Source organism: Podarcis tiliguerta (genome assembly GCF_965153285.1).
Source record: "Podarcis tiliguerta genome assembly, chromosome: 18".
NCBI lineage: Eukaryota > Metazoa > Chordata > Lepidosauria > Squamata > Lacertidae > Podarcis > Podarcis tiliguerta.
Window position 1 is genome coordinate 2766196 of NC_139551.1, and position 20849 is coordinate 2787044.

The 20849-nt window shown below is 51.7% G+C and overlaps 1 protein-coding gene across 1 annotated transcript; it reads right to left on the reverse strand.

Annotated features, from left to right (window-relative positions):
- Positions 1-1688: 1688 nt before the first annotated feature.
- RNF126 (ring finger protein 126) lies at positions 1689-20355 on the reverse strand. The gene is made up of 9 exons (XM_083421861.1): positions 20200-20355; positions 13183-13241; positions 12712-12775; positions 11218-11462; positions 9567-9635; positions 9366-9435; positions 8244-8337; positions 4905-5020; positions 1689-2773 (listed from the first exon to the last, which is right to left on the reverse strand). The coding sequence occupies exons 1-9, from the start codon at positions 20272-20274 to the stop codon at positions 2615-2617; spliced, it is 951 nt and encodes a 316-aa protein (XP_083277987.1). The 5' UTR covers positions 20275-20355; the 3' UTR covers positions 1689-2614.
- Positions 20356-20849: the final 494 nt, after the last annotated feature.

The window sequence follows — 20849 nt, forward strand, 5'->3', positions numbered from 1 at the left end:
GTACCTATTTATCTACTTGCACCAGTGTGCTTTTGAACTGCTAGGTGGGCAGGAGCAGGGACCGAGCAACGGGAGCTCACCCCGTTGTTGCAGGGATTCGAACCGCCGACCTTCTGATCGGCAAGTCCTAGGCTCGGGGGTTTAACCCACAGCGCCACCCGCGTCCCTAAAGGTAAAGGGACCCCTGACCGTTAGGTCCAGTTGTGGCCGACTCTGGGGTTGCGGTGCTCATCTCGCTTTATTGGCCGAGGGAGCCGGCGTACAGCTTCCGGGTCATGTGGCCAGCAGGACTAAGCCGCTTCTGGCGAACCAGAGCAGCGCACCGAAACTCCGTTTACCTTCCCGCCAGAGTGGTACCTATTTATCTACTTGCACTTTGACGTGCTTTCGAACTACTAGGTGGGCAGGAGCAGGGACCGAGCAACGGGAGCTCACCCCGTCATTGCGGGGATTCAAACCGCCGACCTTCTGATCGGCAAGTCCTAGGCTCTGTGGTTTAACCCACAGCGCCACCTGTGTCCCTTCCTTTACATAGCTCTGCCCTTATTTCAGACATTGCGATATATCGGTTTCCGTTGGTTCGGGTCCTCCCCTCCGGAGCAGTAGGGGAAAAATCTGGCTCTATCTCCCATATGGGAGGGTTGCCACACATCCAGAATTTCCCGGGATTCAAACAGCGAAAATAACACCCGGGGGGTGGAATTTGGAAAAAACGACACAGCGTCTGGGGTTCCTGGTAACAGAACCAGGAAGCGTGTGTTTAGGTATCACTCTTTGCATTTATGAGGCGAATTCTCCCCAAAGAGCTCAATAACTTTTTGGGGGATTCCCTCCTCACCCCATCAATGGTTCCTCTTCATCCTGGAGAAGAGTGACTAGTGGGGTGCCACAGGGTTCTGTCTTGGGCCCGGTCTTATTCAACATCTTTATCAATGACTTGGATGATGGACTCAAGGGCATCCTGATCAAATTTGCAGATGACACCAAACTGGGAGGGGTGGCTAACACCCCAGAGGACAGGATCACACTTCAAAACGACCTTGACAGATTAGAGAACCGGGCCAAAACAAACAAGATGAAGTTTAACAGGGAGAAATGTAAAGTATTGCACTTGGGCAAAAAAAATGAGAGGGGTGAAAGCACTGATTATTATTATTATTATTAAAATAAAGTATTTTCTACACGGACCGTGAATCTCTTGCAGCCCTAACCGAAGACGTTCAAGCTTCTAGTCCCTGTGAAGGAGCAATTTAAACAGGAAACCTAAGAGAACCAGGGTACCACTGTAGAGACATTCCCTCCAGAAGAGAAGAACTTCTTCTTCTAAGAACCGGGACATCCCTGTAGATGTAAAAGGACTTTCAACTCCTATTGTTGCTAGCCAACATGGATGACACCTGGGGATCAAGAAGATGTCAAGTTGGCCACCCCCGACTTAGATCTGAGGCCTGATTTTCCATTCCAGGACAAATTCCTAGATCATACTGTTGGAAGGGACTATAAATGCCTTGCAATGCAGGAATCTTTCGCCCAGCGTGGGGCTCGAACCCACAGCCCTGAAATTCAGACTCTCACGCTCCACCGACTGAGGGTTTCTCCCAAGGAGGTGATAAAATTAGGCCACCGTTTCAAATCAGGCGTTTATAACTCAAAGATGCGGGAACGAACCCAAACATGCGTGTACAGGATCCGAGCTGAAATGTCCGTTTATTTCAACAGCAGTAATAATTTAACATTATAAAAACCCCTTTCTCAACGCCGGGCTGCCCAAAAAAGAAAAAAAGGGGGGGGGGAGGGAAAGGGTGATGTTAAAACAGGGGAGGGAGCGGGGGAGAGGAAACTAACGAACCTGAAAATGTGGGTCCGGTCGTTAGGGTATGCTTTCCGCACACGACCTGTGTCCCCCCCCCCCAAAAAAAACCCTTCCTTGGCTGGCTTTCTTTCTCCCAGCTAGGAAGTAGAAAAATCCATTAGGTTGGGACGGGAGGGAAGAGGGAACAAAAGGCTTAAGGAACTGAAAAGAGACCCCCCCCCCAAAAAAAAAGATGGTCGAAATGCTTTAAAAAAAAACAACCAAGCTACTAACAGAAACGATTTCCGCTCAAAAAAAAAAAGAGAGAAAACCCCAAAAAGTCTCACTTCAGTGCTTCCACGTTCCTTTGCCGGGTTTTTCCTCAGAGAGTCTGCGTTTTTTTAAAAAAGGGTGGGCTTCCCTCGTAACCCCCGCTCCCACCCCGGAGAAAACAAAACGCGAGAGCGCCCGAAACACCCTTGCGGGGGCGAAGAGACAAGGGTGTGTTTGTGTGTGTGTGTGCGAAGGACCTCGGAGTCATCGCAGTTCACGGGGGGAAATGTGTCGTGGGGGGGGGGGTCCCCTGCCCCACACCCTGCCGCCTTTGCTCTGTTCCAGGGCTAGGGGGTTTCCTCTCCCATCCCCACCCCTCCACAGAGACCCGCCCGCCCCCCAGGTGGGGAGGAAGGGTGCGAGGCGACAAAAGGGCGCGAGAGCAGCGACGTTTTTGTTTCGTTTTTTGCTTGCGATCGAAAGGTGTGTTTCGTTTTCCGACCCGACTCCCCCCCCCCCCAAACCTCCCGCCCCGCCGTTGTTCCGCTCTCACGAGTTGTTCGCCGCGTTCTCGTTACTCGGCGAGCTAGAGGAAGAGGAGGAGGAGGAGGAAGACGAGGAGGCGAAGTTCATCGCCGAGAGTCCCGGGGGGTTGGTGGCAGTGTTCTGTCCGCTGAGGCTCTTCCGGCAGACGGGGCAGGTGTCGTGCTGGAACGAAACGCGGAAAGGGAGAAATTGAGACGGGCCGTCGCTTCCGTAGACGCCCGGTCTAATTTCTAACACTGGCACTTGACTAATAATAATGATTTATTATTTATACCCCGCCCAATGGGATGTGGGTGGCGCTGTGGGTTAAACCACAGAGCCTAGGACTTGCCGATCAGAAGGTCGGCGGTTCGAATCCCCGCAAAGACGGGGTGAGCTCCCGTGGCTCTGTCCCTGCTCCTGCCAACCTAGCAGTTCAAATTACAAGTAGATAAATAGGTACCGCTCTGGCAGGGAGGCAAACGGCATTTCCGTGCGCTGCTCTGGTTCGCCACAAGCGGCTTAGTCCTGCTGGCCACATGACCCAGAAGCTGTACGCCGGCTCCCTTGGCCAGTAAAGCGAGATGAGCGTCGCAACCCCAGAGTCGGCCACGACTGGACCTAATGGGCAGGGGTCCTTTTTTTACCCCGCCCATCTGGCTGAGTTTCCCCAGCCACTCTGGGAGGCTTCCAAACGAGTGTTACAAACAATACCGCGTCAAATATTAAAAACTTCCCTAAACAGGGCTGCCTTCAGATGTCTTTTAAAAATAAGATAGCTGCTTATTTCCTTGACATTTGATGGGAGGGCGTTCCACAGGTCGGGTGCCACCACCGAGAAGGCCCTCTGCCTGGTTCCCTGTAACCTCGCTTCTCGCAGGGAGGGAACTGCCAGAAGGCCCTGGGCACTGGACCTCAGTGTCCGGGCAGAACAATGGGGGTGGAGACACTCCTTCAGGTATACAGGACCGAGGCCGTCAAGAGCTTTCAAAAAGATCAGTCAGATCACCTCTCTCTAAATGTCCGTTGGCACTCTGGAAAAACTGCCAACAGGTTTGTGGTTTTACGGTTGGAGGATGGATGGCGGCTAACGGACTGAGGTTGAATCCTGACAAGACAGAAGTACTGTTTTTGGGGAACAGGGGGCAGGCAGATGTGGAGGATTCCCTGGTCCTGAATGGGGTAACTGTGCTCCTGAAGGACCAGGTGCGCAGCCTGTGAGTCATTTTGGACTCTCAGCTGTCCATGGAGGCGCAGGTCAATTCTGTGTCCAGGGCAGCTCCCTCTGGTACGCAGGATGAGACCCTCCCTGCCCGTGGACTGTCTGGCCAGAGTGGTGCATGCTCTGGTTATCTCCCGCCTGGACTACTGCCCTGCGCTCTACGTGGGGCTACCTTTGAAGGTGACCCGGAAACTACAACTAATCCAGAATGCGGCAGCTGGACTGGGGACTGGGAGTGGCCGCCGGTACCACATAACACCGGTCCTGAAAGACCTACATTGGCTCCCGACGCAGCTATCGGCTATTGTTTCCGGGGCGCCTGCACCAATCAGAAGCTGCACCTTGGTTTCCAAACATTTCGGAAGTCAAACGGACTTCCGGAATTGATTACGTTTGGCGCTTTTGTTTTTGCTGTTTATTTTGCGTTTTTGTTTTTGAGGCTTTTTCGGTTCGTTTCCTTTTGTGACTGTGCGGAACCCAGTTCAGCTACTGATTGACTGGTTGTAAGACTGCGGAAATGGATAAAAGCCCCCCATCCAAACAATGACCATCATCAGTGCATGTAAGGGAAAAAACTATTTTTAATTTTTATCATCGACAATACTGTCTTATTTATTTTATAGTGCAGTGGTACCTCGGGTTACATACGCTTCAGGTTACAGACTCCGCTAAGCCAGAAATAGTACCTCGGGTTAAGAACTTTGCTTCAGGATGAGAACAGAAATCATGCGGCAGCAGCGGGAGGCCCCATTAGCTGAAGTGGTGCTTCAGGTTAAGAACAGTACCAGGCTAAGAACGGACCTCCAGAACGAATTAAGTACTTAACCCGAGGTACCACTGTACAGTGCATTGATTCTCGCTTTCGTTTTATGGATCAATGGTCTCGTTAGATAGTAAAACTCATGTAAAATTGCTGTTTTAGGGGTTGTTTTTGAAAGTCCAGAACGGATTAATCTGTTTTGCATGACTTTCTATGGGAAAGCAGTGCGCCTTGGTTTTGGAACGCTTTGGTTTTGGAACGGACATCCAGAACGGATTAAGTTTGAGAACCAAGGTACCACTGTATTGAAATTCTCTCTCTTCGCAACTCACCTGTTCCAGCCATGGAACTATGCAGCCGTCGTGAAACAAGTGATTACAGGGCAACTGCCGGACACTCTCGCCCGCTTCGTAATCTTCCTTACAGACGGGACACTCCAGACCGGAACCTGCGGTTGCAGAACAAGGAACTTTGGGTTGATTTACTGGCCCGCGTTGTAATAAACAAACAAATAAGTAAATAAATAAAGGGGGGGGGACCTGGCGAAAGAAGCAACAACCTTTTGAATCATAGAATCATAGAGCTGGAAGAGACCACAAGGGCCATCGAGTCCAACCCCCTGCCAAGCAGGAAACACCACCAGAGCACTCCTGACATATGGTTGTCAAGCCTCTGCTTAAAGACCTCCAAGGAAGGAGACTCCACCACACTCCTTGGCAGCAAATTCCACTGTCAAACAGCTCTTACTGTCAGGAAGTTCTTCCTAATGTTTAGGTGGAATCTTCTTTCTTGTAGTTTGGATCCATTGCTCCGTGTCCGCTTCTCTGGAGCAGCAGAAAACAACCTTTCTCCCTCCTCTATGTGACATCCTTTTATCTATTTGAACATGGCTATCATATCACCCCTTAACCTCCTCTTCTCCAGGCTAAACATGCCCAGCTCCCTTAGCCGTTCCTCATAAGGCATCGTTTCCAGGCCTTTGACCATTTTGGTTGCCCTCCTCTGGACACGTTCCAGTTTGTCAGTGTCCTTCTTGAACTGTGGTGCCCAGAACTGGACACAGTACTCCAGGTGAGGTCTGACCAGAGCAGAAGACAGTGGCACTATTACTTCCCTTGATCTAGATGCTATACTCCTATTGATGCAGCCCAGAATTGCATTGGCTTTTTTAGCTGCCACGTCACCCTGTTGGCTCATGTCAAGTTTGTGTGGTTGGGTGGTTGTGGGCACTTTTCCTTCCACGTGGGCTGGGAGATTTCGGATCCTTAAAAAATATTTACAGCCCTGTTCCCCCGGAATTTCCCCAACTGTCAAGTGAAAGACTCTCTGGCCCCTACCATCAATTTACTTGAATTTAACTGGTGTTATATACAGTACAGGGACGCGGGTGGCGCTGTGGGTTAAACCACAGAGCTTAGGACTTGCTGATCAGAAGGTCGGCGGTTCGAATCCCCGCAATGACGGGGTGAGCTCCCGTTGCTTGGTCCCTGCTCCTGCCAACCTAGCAGTTCGAAAACACCCCAAAGTGCAAGTAGATAAATAGGTACCGCTCCAGCGGGAAGGTAAACGGCGTTTCCGTGCGCTGGCTCTGGTTCGCCAGAAGCGGCTTAGTCCTGCTGGCCACATGACCCGGAAGCTGTACGCCGGCTCCCTCGGCTAATAAAGCGAGATGAGCGCCACAACCCCAGAGTCGGCCATGACTTGACCTAACAGTCAGGGGTCCCTTTACCTTTTTATATACGGTACGATAGCATCCAGGGCCGGATTTAGGTTTGATGAGGCCCTCAGCTACTGAAGGTAATGGGGCCTTTTATATGTCCAGCTGTCCTTTGTCAACAACAAATTGCTGCTGTTTTGTTTGTGGAATATATGCTATACGGTAATTTATGTAGCTAATAGGTATCTCAAGCCATTTGCACATGCAGAATGTAGGCACCCTATATACGGAAATGAACAAACCAGTGATATTTTAGGGCAGGCGTAGGCGAACTCTGGCCCTCCAGATGTTTGGGACTACAATTCCCATCATCCCTGACCACTGGCCTTGTTAGCTAGGGATTATGGGAATTGTAGTCCCAAACATCCGGAGGGCCAGAGTTTGCCTACGCCAGTTTTAGGGAGCAGGCGGGGCCCATGACTTACATCACAGGAGCCTACACAACGCAAAACACTGTTGCTGGATGTAGGTTTTATATTACAGTGGTGCCCCGCAAGACGAATGCCTCGCAAGACGGAAAACCCGCTAGACGAAAGGGTTTTCCGTTTTTCAATGCGCTTCGCAGGACGAATTTCCCTATGGGCTTGCTTTGCAAGACGAAAATGTCTTGCGAGTCTTGAGATTTTTTTTCGCTCCCCAACCCCTTTTTCTAAGCCGCTAAACCGCTAATAGCCTTTTAGCAGCTAATCCGCTAATCCCTTAGACCTTTAATAGCCGCTAAACCGCTAATAGCGCTAATCCGCTAATGGGCTTGCTTCGCAAGACGAAAAAACCGCTAGACGAAGAGACTCGCGGAACGTATTAATTTCGTCTTGCGAGGCACCACTGTATTTGTTTTTTATCTTATATTTTGGAAATGCATATCCAGACTTCTTTTCCTTTAAATTTCTGGGGGCCCCCAAGAGAGTGGGGCCCTAAGCTATAGCTTGTTTAGCTTATACGTAAATCCGGCACTGATCACACTGTTTGCACAACGAACATTTCAACTCCTGGTCCTTAACCTCTGACCGTGCTGCCAGCTCATCTGGATAGAGGGTTTAGAAAGGCGGGTGTGAGTCTGTTTTTATGTCCCTTTTCCCCCCACCCCGAAGAATGCCCCCACGATGACCCTGTCTGAAGTTACAAATGCAATATCTATCTATCTATCTATCTATCTACTATCTAGAAATCAGCAAAACCAAGCATAAAAACAAGCGATGTCATGAGATGTTACCGTAGTTTTCACTCAATAAGACACACCTAGTTTTTAGAGGACGAAAGGGGGAAAGCCCCGGTTTTTTTGGGGGGTCAGTTCACAGTTCACAGCTTTTTTGCAAAGGGGAAAAGCCCCTTTTTTTGAGGATCAGCTCAAAGTGGTTGAGCTTACTTTGCAAAGGGGAAAAAATCCTGTTTTTATGGGGTTCAGCTCACAGTTCTGCAGCTTCTTCCCAGACAGATAATCTAATCAGCCAGTCACATGTCGCTGGGGAAACAAACAACCTCCGTCTGCAGAACATTCAGCAATGGAGGCCTGGGCAAGGGAGCCAGCGATCGACCACACATTCGCTCTATAAGACGCACAGACATTTCCCCTTACTTTTTAGGAGGATAAAAAAGTGCATCTTATGGAGTGAAAAATACAGTATACAGTGGTGCCTCGCAAGACGAAATTAATCCGTTCCGTGAGTCTCTTCGTCTTACAGTTTTTTTGTCTTGCGAAGCAACCCTATTAGCGGCTTAGCGGCTATTAACGGCTTAGCGGCTTTAAGAAAAAGGAAACAAACTCGCAAGACGTTTCGTCTTGCGAAGCAAGCCCATAGGGAAATTCGCCTTGCGGAACGACTCAAAAAACGGAAAACTCTTTCGTCTAGCGAGTTTTTCGTCTTGCGAGGCATTCGTCTTGCGGGGCACCACTGTATTTTGGGGGGAGGGTGTGAGAGGAGAAAAGAAATGCGGAAGGAAAAAAGAGACTAACCTACGTGTTCTTCTGTTATGTGGATCGTGGGAAGCGCTTGGATTTTCTCCTTGTCCGCCGGAGGAGGCCCTGTGTTCTCGAACTGATTCAGAAGCTGGAAGAGAACAGGGATGCGGGAGGTAAAGGTAAAGGTACCCCTGCCCATACGAGCCAGTCGTGTCCGACTCTAGGGTTGTGCGCCCATCTCACTTAAGAGGCCGGGAGCCAGCGCTGTCCAGAGACACTTCCGGGTCACGTGGCCAGAGTGACGAAGCCGCTCTGGCGAGCCAGCACCAGCACAGCACACGAAAACGCCGTTGACCTTCCCGCTATAAAGCGGTCCCTATTTATCTACTTGCACTTAGGGGTGCTTTCGAACTGCTAGGTGGGCAGGAGCTGGGACCGAAAGACGGGAGCTCACCCCGCCGCGGGGATTCGAACTGCCAACCATGCGATCGGCAAGCCCTAGGCGCTGAGGTTTTACCCACAGCGCCACCCGCATCCGGGGACGTTTTTTGTGCATGCTTCCGGGTCGTAAAATCAGAGGGGGCCCTTTAGAGGGCATCCAGCTCAACCACCACTCAGGGGATGAAAAATTGGGGTTAGAGGCGGCTGGGCGGCCTTTGATTGAGGTTACAACAGCTTTTTAACAACCTGTGATACCCAGGCCCACCCTAAACATTTTCCTGGGTGACTTTTCTGGGATGAAATCAGAAGGCAATTTTGGTCCCTGAGTATGATATTGATTTTTTTTGGGGGGGGGGAGATGTTAAATTACCGTATTTTTCACTCTATAAGACGCACCAGACCATAAGAGGCACCTAGTTTTTGGAGGAGGAAAACAAGGAAAAAAAGATTCTGAATCTCAGAAGCCAGAACAGCAAGAGGGATTGCTGCGCAGTGAAAGCAGCAATCCCTCTTGCTGTTCTGGCTTCTGGGATAGCTGCGCAGCCTGCATTCGCTCCATAAGACGCACACACATTTCCCCTTACTTTTTAGGAGGGAAAAAGTGAGTGTTATAGAGCAAAAAATACGGTGATTTTTATTTTACTTTTGGAAATGCGGACAGTGTCTCTGCAGAAGACGGAAGCGACGCAGATTTCGAAACCAACGGTTCCCCCCGGAAGGGCAGAGAGGTTTTACCTGGGTAATGATGGCGTCTAAGCCGTTGGCTCCCCAGGCGTAGTCCATCGGATTCGAATGCAGGACTCCCCTTCAGGAACGTAACGATAAATGGGGTTGGGGGGGGGGGAGAGAAGCAGAGAGGAAGGGTTAAGATTTCCGCCGGGACCAAAAGGCCTCTGGGAAAAAGGACGGAGTGGGGGGGGGGCGTTGTGAACTCACCAAGGCCCCACGCCTAGGTTCGGTATCGTGGTGGGGGCGATGATGCCGTTGACCAGTTGCTGAATGATTCTGCGGAAAGAGAAGGGAGGTGGAGAGAAGGAAAAGTGAGCGGACTGCCGGGAGAAAGAGGAAAACTCGCGAACGCCGATCCTCAAGGCTTTGGGACTCCGACTCAGCACCAATCCTGACCATCGTGCCTGTATCTTTTCTCTCATGCTCTATCTGCAGCTCTCAGTTCCATCAGGCAGGGCGGGAGAAAGGGGGGGCGGGAATAGCGCCCGAAGTAAACCCGCAGATCTGACCATCTATGCTAGTCACTACAAATCTTTTTTTTTTTTAATAATATTTATTAGAAGTTTAAAAGTTACACAAAGAAGAAGAAAAAAGGAAAAAGAGAAAGAAAAAGAAATTTTAAAAAATTACATAATAAAAAAGCAACAACAAAAACACAATACATCGATACCCAAAAAACACAAAAACAAATAAGAACACCTCCACTCTTTATCCTTATCTTTCATTATTTCCTCGACCTCCTCACACCTCCCAATTTTGTATTCCAGTTATTAATTATATCAGCAAATCCTTTCCATCTTCCACTGCTTTCTATCATTTAATTATCTTCGTTTATTTTAACTTAGTTTATTTTAACCTTATCTTACCATCAAAATCTTAAAATTTATTTATACTTAACTCCTTATAATATTTCTACTAAAGTCATGCAATTTCATTCCAACATTTCCTAACATTCATTAATTATACAATATTTCTCTAAATGAATTTTTATATTTTTTTTCCCAATCTTCTTCCACCGTCTCTTCTCCCTGGTCGGAGTCTGTCAGTCCTTTCTATCAGTACTAGTCACTACAAATCTATGGGAGAAGGGCTTGCGGTCCTTTCTCCGCTTTCCCCCAATATGCTTAGCCCTTGGAACACCTGCCCGCGCCTCCACCTCCTCTGAACTGCTTTCTCTATGGTTGCCCTCGCTCTCCTCTCAAGGCTCCTCAGCAATTCATAGGCCGCGCCAGGCTGCCCATCTCATCCGGGTCCTTCGCGGCGCAACTGCAGTATGGCCTAGCGGGAGGGGCGGTGGGCAGAGGGGAGGCCCCAGGCAGAGACACTCAGTTCGGTTTGAAAATAAGAGAACAGCAGCCTCGAAAATAAGGGATCAGCAGCCAAAATAAGGGATTTTCCAGGGAGCACAGGTATGTTCAACTTTGAACCCCTCCGAGCCAAAGGCAGAAAGCCCACCCAGCAGCCAAACGAAGCCTCAAGCGGTGGTTCCCACAGCACAGCAACCCGGCAAAGGGGATGCAGCAAGGAAAACCACCGTCACCTCTCCGCTGGGAAGCGCTGAGCAAAGGCGAGTCCGCAGGCAACACGGCTGATTTGATCGGCACAAGGCATGCAAGCTCCACCCCCCAGTCGTTCTTAGACTCCTTATTGGGTGAGCAATGCAGCCAAGCAACCCAGTTGGAGCCTCCCTCCTCCCTGGCCGGCAGGGAGGGAGGGAGAGGAGCTGCCTCCTTTGAAACCCGGGAAATTTAAGGGACATCATCAATAAGGGACAGCAGTGGGACACGGCGCTGGGATAAGGGAGTTTCCCGCCAAATAAGGGACGGTTGACAGCTATGCTGGAGTTGTGTACTCTCACCCTTCCAGCGTGGGGACGCCTTCGTGCCTGCCGGCGGCCCTCCGCGCCGTGAACCTCGCCCGGGGCTGCCTGGTGCCGTATCTGTGCCGGGACTGGTTTTCCCTCTCACGCCGGTTTTCTGCGTCCCGGTTGTCCTCGGGCTGAGCGTTGGACCCGAAGGCCGGGAACTCGAAGGTGTCGTCGATGATCCCGAAGGCGAACTGCCCGTAGCCCTGGGGCAGGGTGAATAAGTGCTGGTCGGCGTTCTGGAGCGGAGGGGGAGAGGGTCAGGGGCGTTGGGAAGACGCCTTGTGTACGGGTGCGGGGTTCTAGCTCCGCCTACTCCTGCCTCTGGCCCCGCCCACCGCTGGAAGATCCCGCCCCAGAAAGGTACGCTGCCCTCATTCATTCATTCATTGAATTTACCGTATTTTTTGCTCTATAAGACTCACTTTTTTCCTCCTAAAAAGTAAGGGGAAATGTGTGTGCGTCTTATGGAGCGAATGCAGGCTGCGCAGCTATCCCAGAAGCCAGAACAGCAGGAGAGATTGCTGCTTTCGCTGCGCAGCGATCCCTCTTGCTGTTCTGGCTTCTGAGATTCAGAATTTTTTTTTTTCTTGTTTTCCTCCTCCAAAAACTAGGTGCGTCTTATAGAATCATAGAGTTGGAATAGACCACAAGGGCCATCGAGTACAACCCCCTGCCAAGCAGGAAACACCATCAGAGCACTCCTGACATATGGTTGTCAAGCCTCTGCTTAAAGACCTCCAAAGAAGGAGACTCCACCACACTCCTTCGCAGCAAATTCCACTGTCAAACAGCTCTTACTGTCAGGAAGTTCTTCCTAATGTTTAGGTGGAATCTTCTTTCTTATGGTCTGGTGTGTCTTATAGAGTGGAAAATACGGTGTATGCAGCCCTATAAGGGATACGGGTGGCGCTGTTGGTTAAACCACAGAGCCTAGGACTTGCCGATCAGAAGGTCGGTGGTTTGAATCCCCGCAATGATGGGGTGAGCTCCCGTTGCTCGGTCCCTGCTCCTGCCAACCTAGCAGTTCAAAAGCACGTCAAAGTGCAAGTAGATAAATAGGTCCCGCTCCGGCGGAAAGGTAAACGGCGTTTCCGTGCGCTGCTCTGGTTCGCCAGAAGCGGCTTAATCCTGCTAGCCACAAGAACAGGAAGCTGTACGCCGGCTCCCTTGGCCAGTAAAGCGAGATGAGAGCCACAACCCCCAGAGTCGGCCATGACTGGACCTAATGGTCAGGAGTCCCTTTACCTTTACAGCCCTATACCCGGAGGTCTCAGGGCGGTTCACAAAAAAGATCAGACAGAGGCCTCCGCTTCCAGCCATAGATAACCTCCGCCTGGCAAAATTAGTCGTCTGGAAACGACCCTGACTCGCCCAAAGGCAAGCACTATTTTGCCAGCAGCCCAACTCCATCCTTTCCCTCCCAGCTTCCAAATTCTGGCAAAAACACGCCAGTGCAGAATCAACCTGCCACGCTCGGCGCCTCACCTCGAACGGGTGCCTGCTCTGCTCGCTGGTCGACGCCGAAGAGTTGGATCCATTTTCGACGTTCCTGAAAAGATTTCGAGATAAAAGAGCGAGCTGAAGGCAAGCAGGCAAGAAAGTAGCGTCGACACCTGCTTAAAAAACACACCTCTAAGGCAGGAGAAATGAACAAGTCTGTTGTTTCTCTCTCTCTCTCTCGGCTGCCGATTCCTTAATGTTGACTAGCTACTTGTGATGAACCTGTGCCCTTCAATCCGCGATTGGTCTGTGCTTGACAACAGTCAAGCATTAATTAAGGACTCGTCGTTCCTCTTCCTTGTCTCCCCAGACCGGCTTTTGCCCGCAAGCTGTGGCCATCTTGGGGTCTGACCGCCGCCCGAATGCGGCCCCCACAACCCGAAAAGGAGGCCCCGCCCCCAAAACTGCAAACCAGCAAAATCTCGTTTTGTCCCATATCAGAGAGTTGGGCTTTACCTAGGTTCTTCCGGCAACTCTTCGATAAAGCCAGATTCGCACCGCGGGCAGATGTAGTCCTGCGGGGGGGAAAAACCAGTGCAAATTAGCTTTATAAAACAACAACAATAAATGCACGCAATTGGGACTCTCTCGCACCCAGAGGAAGTCGCTTGCAAAATGTAACCCACATTTAAGAATTGATGTTTGCTGCGACCAAGCCTTGTCCCTTTAAAGGGGTGAGCCCTTTCTTCCTTTTAAAAGGAACTTCCTTGCAAATGCTTACAGCAGTAATACTAATAATAATAATGCAAATTTATTATTTATATCCTGCCCATCTGGCTGGGTTTCCCCAGCCACTCTGGGCGGCTTCCAACAAAATATTAAAAATACAATAAAACTCCAAACATTAAAAGCTTCCCTAAACAGGGCTGCCTTCAGGTGTCTTCTAAAAGCCAGATAGTTATTTATTTTCTCGACATCTGAACGGAGGGCGCCACCACCGAGAAGGCCCTCCGCCTGGTTCCCTGTAACCTCACTTCTTGCAAGGAGGGAACAGCCAGAAGGCCCTCGGAGCTGGACCCCGGTGTCCGGGCTGGAGGGCTGGGCGATGTATCGGCGAATCATTCGAAATCTACATGGCAGTGTTGATTTTGAAATTTCAGATCAAGCTATATACGGCGAATCGTCAGCGTTTCGCACAAGGCCTCCTCATTGCCCAAAGAACCGCCCGAAGCCCACTCCCTCCGTAGCCCAGCCACCCCCTAATATACTGGCGCAGGACCAATTGTGACCACATGGAAGATGTTCGGGTGCCAAGTTGCCATCTCTATTTAGCAGGTAAGAAAAACAGCTCCTCCATGGCATTTATCTCCTAACCTTTTAGTCTGGGAATGAAGTTTTACAAAGTACAGAAGCCGCCATTCTGCTACATCCTCATGTTTAAAAGGTTCTCCGGTCTACTCAAAGGCAGAAGTCGTTTTCCCACTATCTGTATTCTTCAAAGCCGTTTGCTCCGGAGACAGGCTATGTCTGCCTGGGGCTCTCTGTTATTTTCTCTTTCATTTTTGCATTTTGTATTTCAGCATGCCGTACCTTTTTTTGCTTCCGCTGAGTGCAGGAAGCTCCTGCGACCAACCAGAAGCCGTGCCTCAGTTGTTGAACGTTTCGGAAGCCGAACAGGATTACGTTCAACAACGGAGGTTTACTATATAAGGTAAAGGGACCCCTGACCATTAGGTCCAGTCGCGGACGACTCTGCGGTTGTGGCGCTCATCTCGCTTTACTGGCCGAAGGAGCCAGCGTACAGCTTCCGGGTCATGTGGCCAGCAGGACTAAGCCGCTTCTGGCGAACCAGAGCAGCGCACGGAAACACTGTTTACCTTCCTGCCGGAGTGGTACCTATTTATCTACTTGCACTTTGACGTGCTTTCGAACTGCTAGGTGGGCAGGAGCAGGGACCGAGCAACGGGAGCTCACCCCGTCATTGCGGGGATTCAAACCGCCGACCTTCCAATCGACAAGCCCAAGAGTTCTGTATTTCGCTTTATAAAGGTAAAGATAGAAGGACCCCTGTCCATTAGGTCCAGTTGTGGCCAACTCTGGGGTTGTGCCGCTCATCTCGCTTTATTGGCCGAGGGAGCCGGCGTACAGCTTCCGGGTCATGCAGCCAGCATGACTAAGCCGCTTCTGGCGAACCAGAGCAGCGCACGGAAACACCGTTTACCTTCCTGCTGGAGTGGTACCTATTTATCTACTTGCACTTTGACGTGCTTTCGAACTGCTAGGTTGGCAGGAGCAGGGACCGAGCAACGGGAGCTTACCCCGTCATTGTGGGGATTCGAACCACCGACCTTCTGATCGGCAAGTCCTAGGCTCTGTGGTTTAACCCACAGCGCAACCCGCGTCCCTCCCTTGACTGTATATAGGGCTGTATTAAACATATGAGGTGCCGGGGTGCACAGATCCACCTTGGCTAGTCGCCTGCAAGCGTTCTGTACTCACCCAAAGGCGAGCAGCTACTTATATGCAGCGTAAGCCCCAGGGAGGGGAAGGGGGCTTTATGCTAACAGTCCTGTTCTTCCTCCGCACAACTCCCACACCTTCCAGACAATCCCTCATTGCCCAACCAGACTAAGGCGAAACGACCGTCACAACTTGTACTCTCAGTGCGGTTAAATTATGCCCTTTATGGAAAATAAAATCTAAACAAGACTATTATCTCCAGCACGTAATTGAGCGCTGCAAGGAAGGCAACAATGACAGATTATTATTTTTTAAAGAAGCTCTTCTGCTTAACAGCTTAAGAAATCTGGAGGAGCTTCGTGGACGTATTCGGGATCCGTTCAGCAGAAAAAGCGTCCGGGTGGAATTTTAGAAAATCCGTCCAAACGCCCAGCTCAATAAGCTCCGAGATTTTGCAAAACGAGCTCAACGGCACCAAAAGAAAGCTCGACCGTTTTTGCGTCCGGATTTTCGCTTTTTTTTGCAAACACGGAAGCTCTAGTTGAGGACTACATTTCCCATCATCCTGGACGCATGAACCTCGGGAAAGGCCTGCTGGCTGGCTCGGGCCCAGCTTCCTGTCCCCGCAGGGGCCAGCTAGATGGGAAGCCCCCTGAGCAGGGCCTGAGCAAAACTGCAACACCCCCCGATTGGTATTCAGAAGGAGAACACAGCCATTATGGTTGGTACCCATTGCCAGCCTCCTCCTCCTGTGGCAGTGAGTTCCATAGGTTTTTTGTTATTATATACCGCCCTATACAGGAGGTGGGTGGCGCTGTGGGTTAAACCACAGAGCCTAGGACTTGCCGATCAGGTCGGCAGTTTGAATCCCCGCAATGACAGGGTGAGCTCCCATTGCTCGGTCCCTGCTCCTGCCCACCTAGCAGTTCGAAAGCACCTCAGAGTGCAAGTAGATAAATAGGTACCAATGCAGCAGGAAGGTAAACGGCGTTTCTGTGCGCTGCTCTGGTTCGCCAGATGCGGCTTAGTCCTGCTGGCCACATGACCCAGAAGCTGTACGCCGGCTCCCTCGGCCAGGAAAGCGAGATGAGCGCCGCAACCCCAGAGTCGGCCACGACTGGACCTAATGGTCAGGGGTCTCTTTACCTTTACCGCCCTATACACAGGGGTCTCAGGGCGGTTCACGGAATAAAATCAAGGTATAAAAACCACAAAACACACAATAAAAGTAAAAGCAACAACCCAACAGCCCCACTCCTATAAAAAAACCCCACATTTTAAAAGGGCATAGAATGTAAATCAATTCAACCAAAGGCCTGGTTAAAAAGGAACGTTTTTGCCTGGCGCCTAAAGGTGTATAATGAAGGCACCAGGTGAACTTCCCTGGGGACAGCATTCCCACAAACAGGGAGCCACTGCAGAGAAGGCCCCGTTTTTGGGTTGCCACCCTCTGCACCTCTCGAGGAGTTCAACTCACTGATGCCTGGAGGAGAACTTCCCTTTTAGCCGTCCCCAAAATCTCCTGACATTCAGCTTCCTTGGACTTACATGAATTCTAGGGTTATGAGGAAGGCGGGTAAAATATACTGTATTTTTTGCTCTATAAGACTCACTTTTTCCCTCCTGAAAAGGGGAAATGTGTGTGCGTCTTATGGAGCGAATGCAGGCTGCGCAGCTATCCCAGAAGCCAGAACAGCAAGAGGGATTGCTGCTTTCGCTGCGCAGCGATCCCTCTTGCTGTTCTGGCTTCTGAGATTCAGAATATTATTTTTCTTGTTTTCCTCTTCCAAAAACTAGGTGCGTCTTGTGATCTGGTGCATCTTATAGAGCGAAAAATACGGTACTTTTCTCTACAGCGCATTGTTTTGCACACTGTCAGTCGCATTTTCCCTGAACTCAGCCCCCACCCAAAAAGCCTTTCCTCAGGAGTTCCCCACGTTCAACATTGGTCACTTTGGGAACCGTTCGATCAAACCGCCTGCACCTTTTTCAAAATAAATAAAATGTGTTGCAAAGGGGCTTGGGACAAGACGACCGGCTGGAAGCTTTCCAGAGCTCCCGTTCTGATTCTGCGATAATAAATATATTTTGCCACGGACCCAGCTCCACGCACAACTGCCAGGGGGTTTTTGGGGGAGGGAGAAAATAATAAAACGTCCACGATTCTTCGATTGAGCCAGCAGCTGAGGAGAGACACATGGGCGGGCAAGGCCGAGAAAGAGATAGCGAAAGAGAAAGAGAAAGCAGGCCTTGAGAAAGATCGAAGTCATGCTGACTGAGTTGATTTCATTTGTAAATGCAAAATGGAACCTCTGTGTTCCAGCATAGTCTATCCCTGGCTGCTGGCAGGCGACGAGGGGACGCTGTTCCTTTCAGGCGTTGCTCGTAATAATAAATAATAATAAATTGTATTTATACCCCGCCCTCCCCAGCCAAGACGGGGCTCAGGGCGGCTAACACCAGATATAAAGCAATTGATTGAAATACAACTTAAAAACAGTAGGCCAAACAGGCCTGGTGTTTAATCAATGCCCTTATTAAGTGGAACCTCCTTGGGAAAGAGAAGTCTACCCTCGCTTTGGGGGGGAAAGAGGGGAGAAAAGAGGTGGGGCTTCAACACCCCCAACCCAGCCAACCCACATACAGCGGCAAGGCCTGGGTTTGGAGGAGACGGGAGGGAGACCCCCCCCCTTAGCCAGCAACTGGGATGGGCGCCCCCAACGACGGACACAACTCCACCACTTTTAGAGGAGCCCCCCCCCCCCGTTTACCAAAGCAAGGGGGCAAAACCCTCCGTTGCAAACAGGCCCAAAACACCCCCTGCAAGAAAGGACTTATATAAATGGGAGGAAACAACATCCGGCAGTGGAGCCTCCGGGGCAAAGAGCAGTCTACCCCCACCAAAAAAAAAAGAGGAGACAAGGGGGGAGGGCAACACCTCCCCACTCAACCCATCTTTACCTTGATGGGCAAAAGCCTCCGCTGCAAACATGCCCCCCCCAAAGGGCTTATATAAATGGGAGAAGGAAGCAACGCCTGGCAGTGGAGCCTCCAGGTGGGAGAACAGTCTATCCCCCCCACACACAAAAAAAAGAGAGAGAAGAGGGCGGAGGGCAACACCTCGCCCCCAACTCTGCCCCCCCCCCGAGAACCAGCCTTGCAATGGCACCTGGAGTGGGGGGGGAAAGGAGGGGAGCCTACACTATCCTCCCTCCATGAAAAAAAATGACAAGGCACCTACCTACCTGGATAGGCAAAACCCTCCACTGCAAACATGCCCCCCCCAAAAAAAAACTGCCCCCCAACCCCCACCAAAGGACTTATATAAGGGGGAAAGGAAGCAACGCCTGGCTGTGGAGCCTTCAGCTGGAAGAGCAGTCTACCCCCCCCCACAAAAAAGAGGGAGGGCAACACCTCCCCACCCAACCCATCTTTACTTTGATGGGCAAAAGCCTCCGCTGCAAACAGGCCACCCCCCCAAAAAAGGACTTAAGTGGGAGGAAGCAAAGCCTGGCAATGGAGCCTCCAGGTGGAAGTGCAGTCTACCCCCCTGCCCCCTAAAAAGGGAGAGAGAAGGGGGGAGGGCAACACCCCCCAAGCCTTCTTTACCTTGATGGGCAAAACCCTCCACTGCAAACATGCCCCCCCAAAGACTTATATAAGGGGAGGAGTGGAGCCTCCAGGGCAAAGAGCAGTCTACCCCTCCCCTCCTCTTAATTGGGGGGGCCCTCCCCCTTATTTGGGGGGAGAAAACCCTTAATTGGGGGGAGAAGGAAGCAACGCCTGGCAGTGGCAGCCAGAGGGGGACGGGAAGGGAGGGGAGCCTATACTATCCTGCCCCCAATTAAAAAAAATGACACCTACCTACCTTGATGGGCAAAGCCCTCCACTGCAAACATGCCCCCCCCCCCCCAAGACTTATATAAAGGGAGAAGGAAGCGACGCCCAGAAGTGGAGCCTCCAGGGCAAAGCGCAGTCCCCTCCTCTTAATTGGGGGGGGGGGGGCTTGGGGGAGAAACCCCCTGTCTCATCCCCCTCCCTCCCCACCCCCCAAGGAGGCCCAGGCGCCATTCTCCAGTAGTGGAGCCTCCAGGTGGGAGAGCAGTCTACCCCCCCCAAAAAAAAACCCTCCACTGCAAACATGTCCCCCCAAATAACACCCCCCAGAGAACCAGCCTTGCAATGGCACCTGGAGGGGGGGGGAGGAGGGGAGCCTACACTATCCTCCCCCCAATAACATAAATGACAAGGCACCTACCTACCTGGAGGGGGAAAACCGTCCACTGCAAACATGCCCCCCCCCTAAAAAGGACTTATATAAGGGGAGAGGGAGTGGAGCCTCCAGGTGGGAGAGCAGTCTACCCCCCCCCCACAAAAAAAGAGAGAGAAGAGGGGGGCAAAACCTCCCCACCCATGCCCCCCCCTAAAAAGGACTTATATAAGGGGAGAGGGAGTGGAGCCTCCAGGTGGGAGAGCAGTCTACCCTTCCCCTCTTCTTTACAAGGCTTTATTGGGGGGGGGGCTTGGGGGAGAAACCCCCCGTCTCATCCCCCTCCCTCCCCACCCCCCAAGAAGGCCCAGGCGCCATTCTCCAGTAGTGGAGCCTCCAGGTGGGAGAGCAGTCTACCCCCCCCCAAAAAAAAGGAGAGAAGAGGGGGGAAACACCTCCCCACCCATAAAAGGACTTATATAAGGGGAGAAGGAGTGGAGCCTCCAGGGCAAAGAGCAGTCTACCCCTCCCCTCCTCTTATTTGGGGGGGCCTTGGGGAGAAACCCCCCCCTGCCTCCCCCCCCAAAGGACTTATATAAATGGGACGAAGCAACGCCCAGCAGTGGAGCCTCCAGGGGAAGGGACAGTCTACCCTTCCCCTCCTCTTCACAAGGCTTTATTGTGGGGGGGGGGGGCTTGGGAGAGAAACCCCCCCAAGAAGGCCCAGGCGCCCTCCTCGCGTAGTGGAGCCTCCCCCCGGCAGCGCAGTCTACCGGCCTTCCCCGCCGGGCGTTGCGGAGCGGCGGGTCCTCGGGCCCCGGAGCGGAAGCGGGACCGCCCGCTAACGGCCCCCCGCGACTCACCGGCAAGCGCGGGGCGATCTCGGCCGAGCAGCAGTGGCAGAAGTAGCGTCCCGGCTGCGGCGAAGCCTCCGCCATCTTGTCCCCTCCTCCCTCCTCCTCCTCCCTGACGGGAGGCCAAGCCCCGCCCTCGACGCGCCGGCGACGTCACCGCGTCGGGACGGGGACGACGGCGGCCCGCAAGGGCCAGAAAAGCATCGAGTGGCGAGGCGCGAGAAACACTTCCTCCTCCGTCAACGCTCAGCGCGTTGGTCTAGACCGGCCGCTTCCGGTCTCGGAGGCGGGATTTCCTGTGTGTGTGTGAGGGGAGATTGATGGATTCCTCTCGAAGCGAGGGTTGCCCATAGTCATGCGCAGATGGGCCTCCGCGTCCGGAATTTCCCGGACGGCGCCCGGGGATATCCGGACGGGTAGCAACCCGGTGCCGGAAGTGTAGATTTGGGGCGGATTTCCTTGAAAAAACCTCAGAAACGTCATTCCCTTCAAAATAAGATACTGTATATATATATATATATATATATATATATATATATTTGCTTTCGTAGATTTTCACGGGTACAGGAATGCAGGTTTTGGTGTCCTCGGGTGTCTTCCCGTGTAAAAGTTGGGGTGTCTAGGCGACGTTTCGACGAGGTCTCACTCGTCATCTTCAG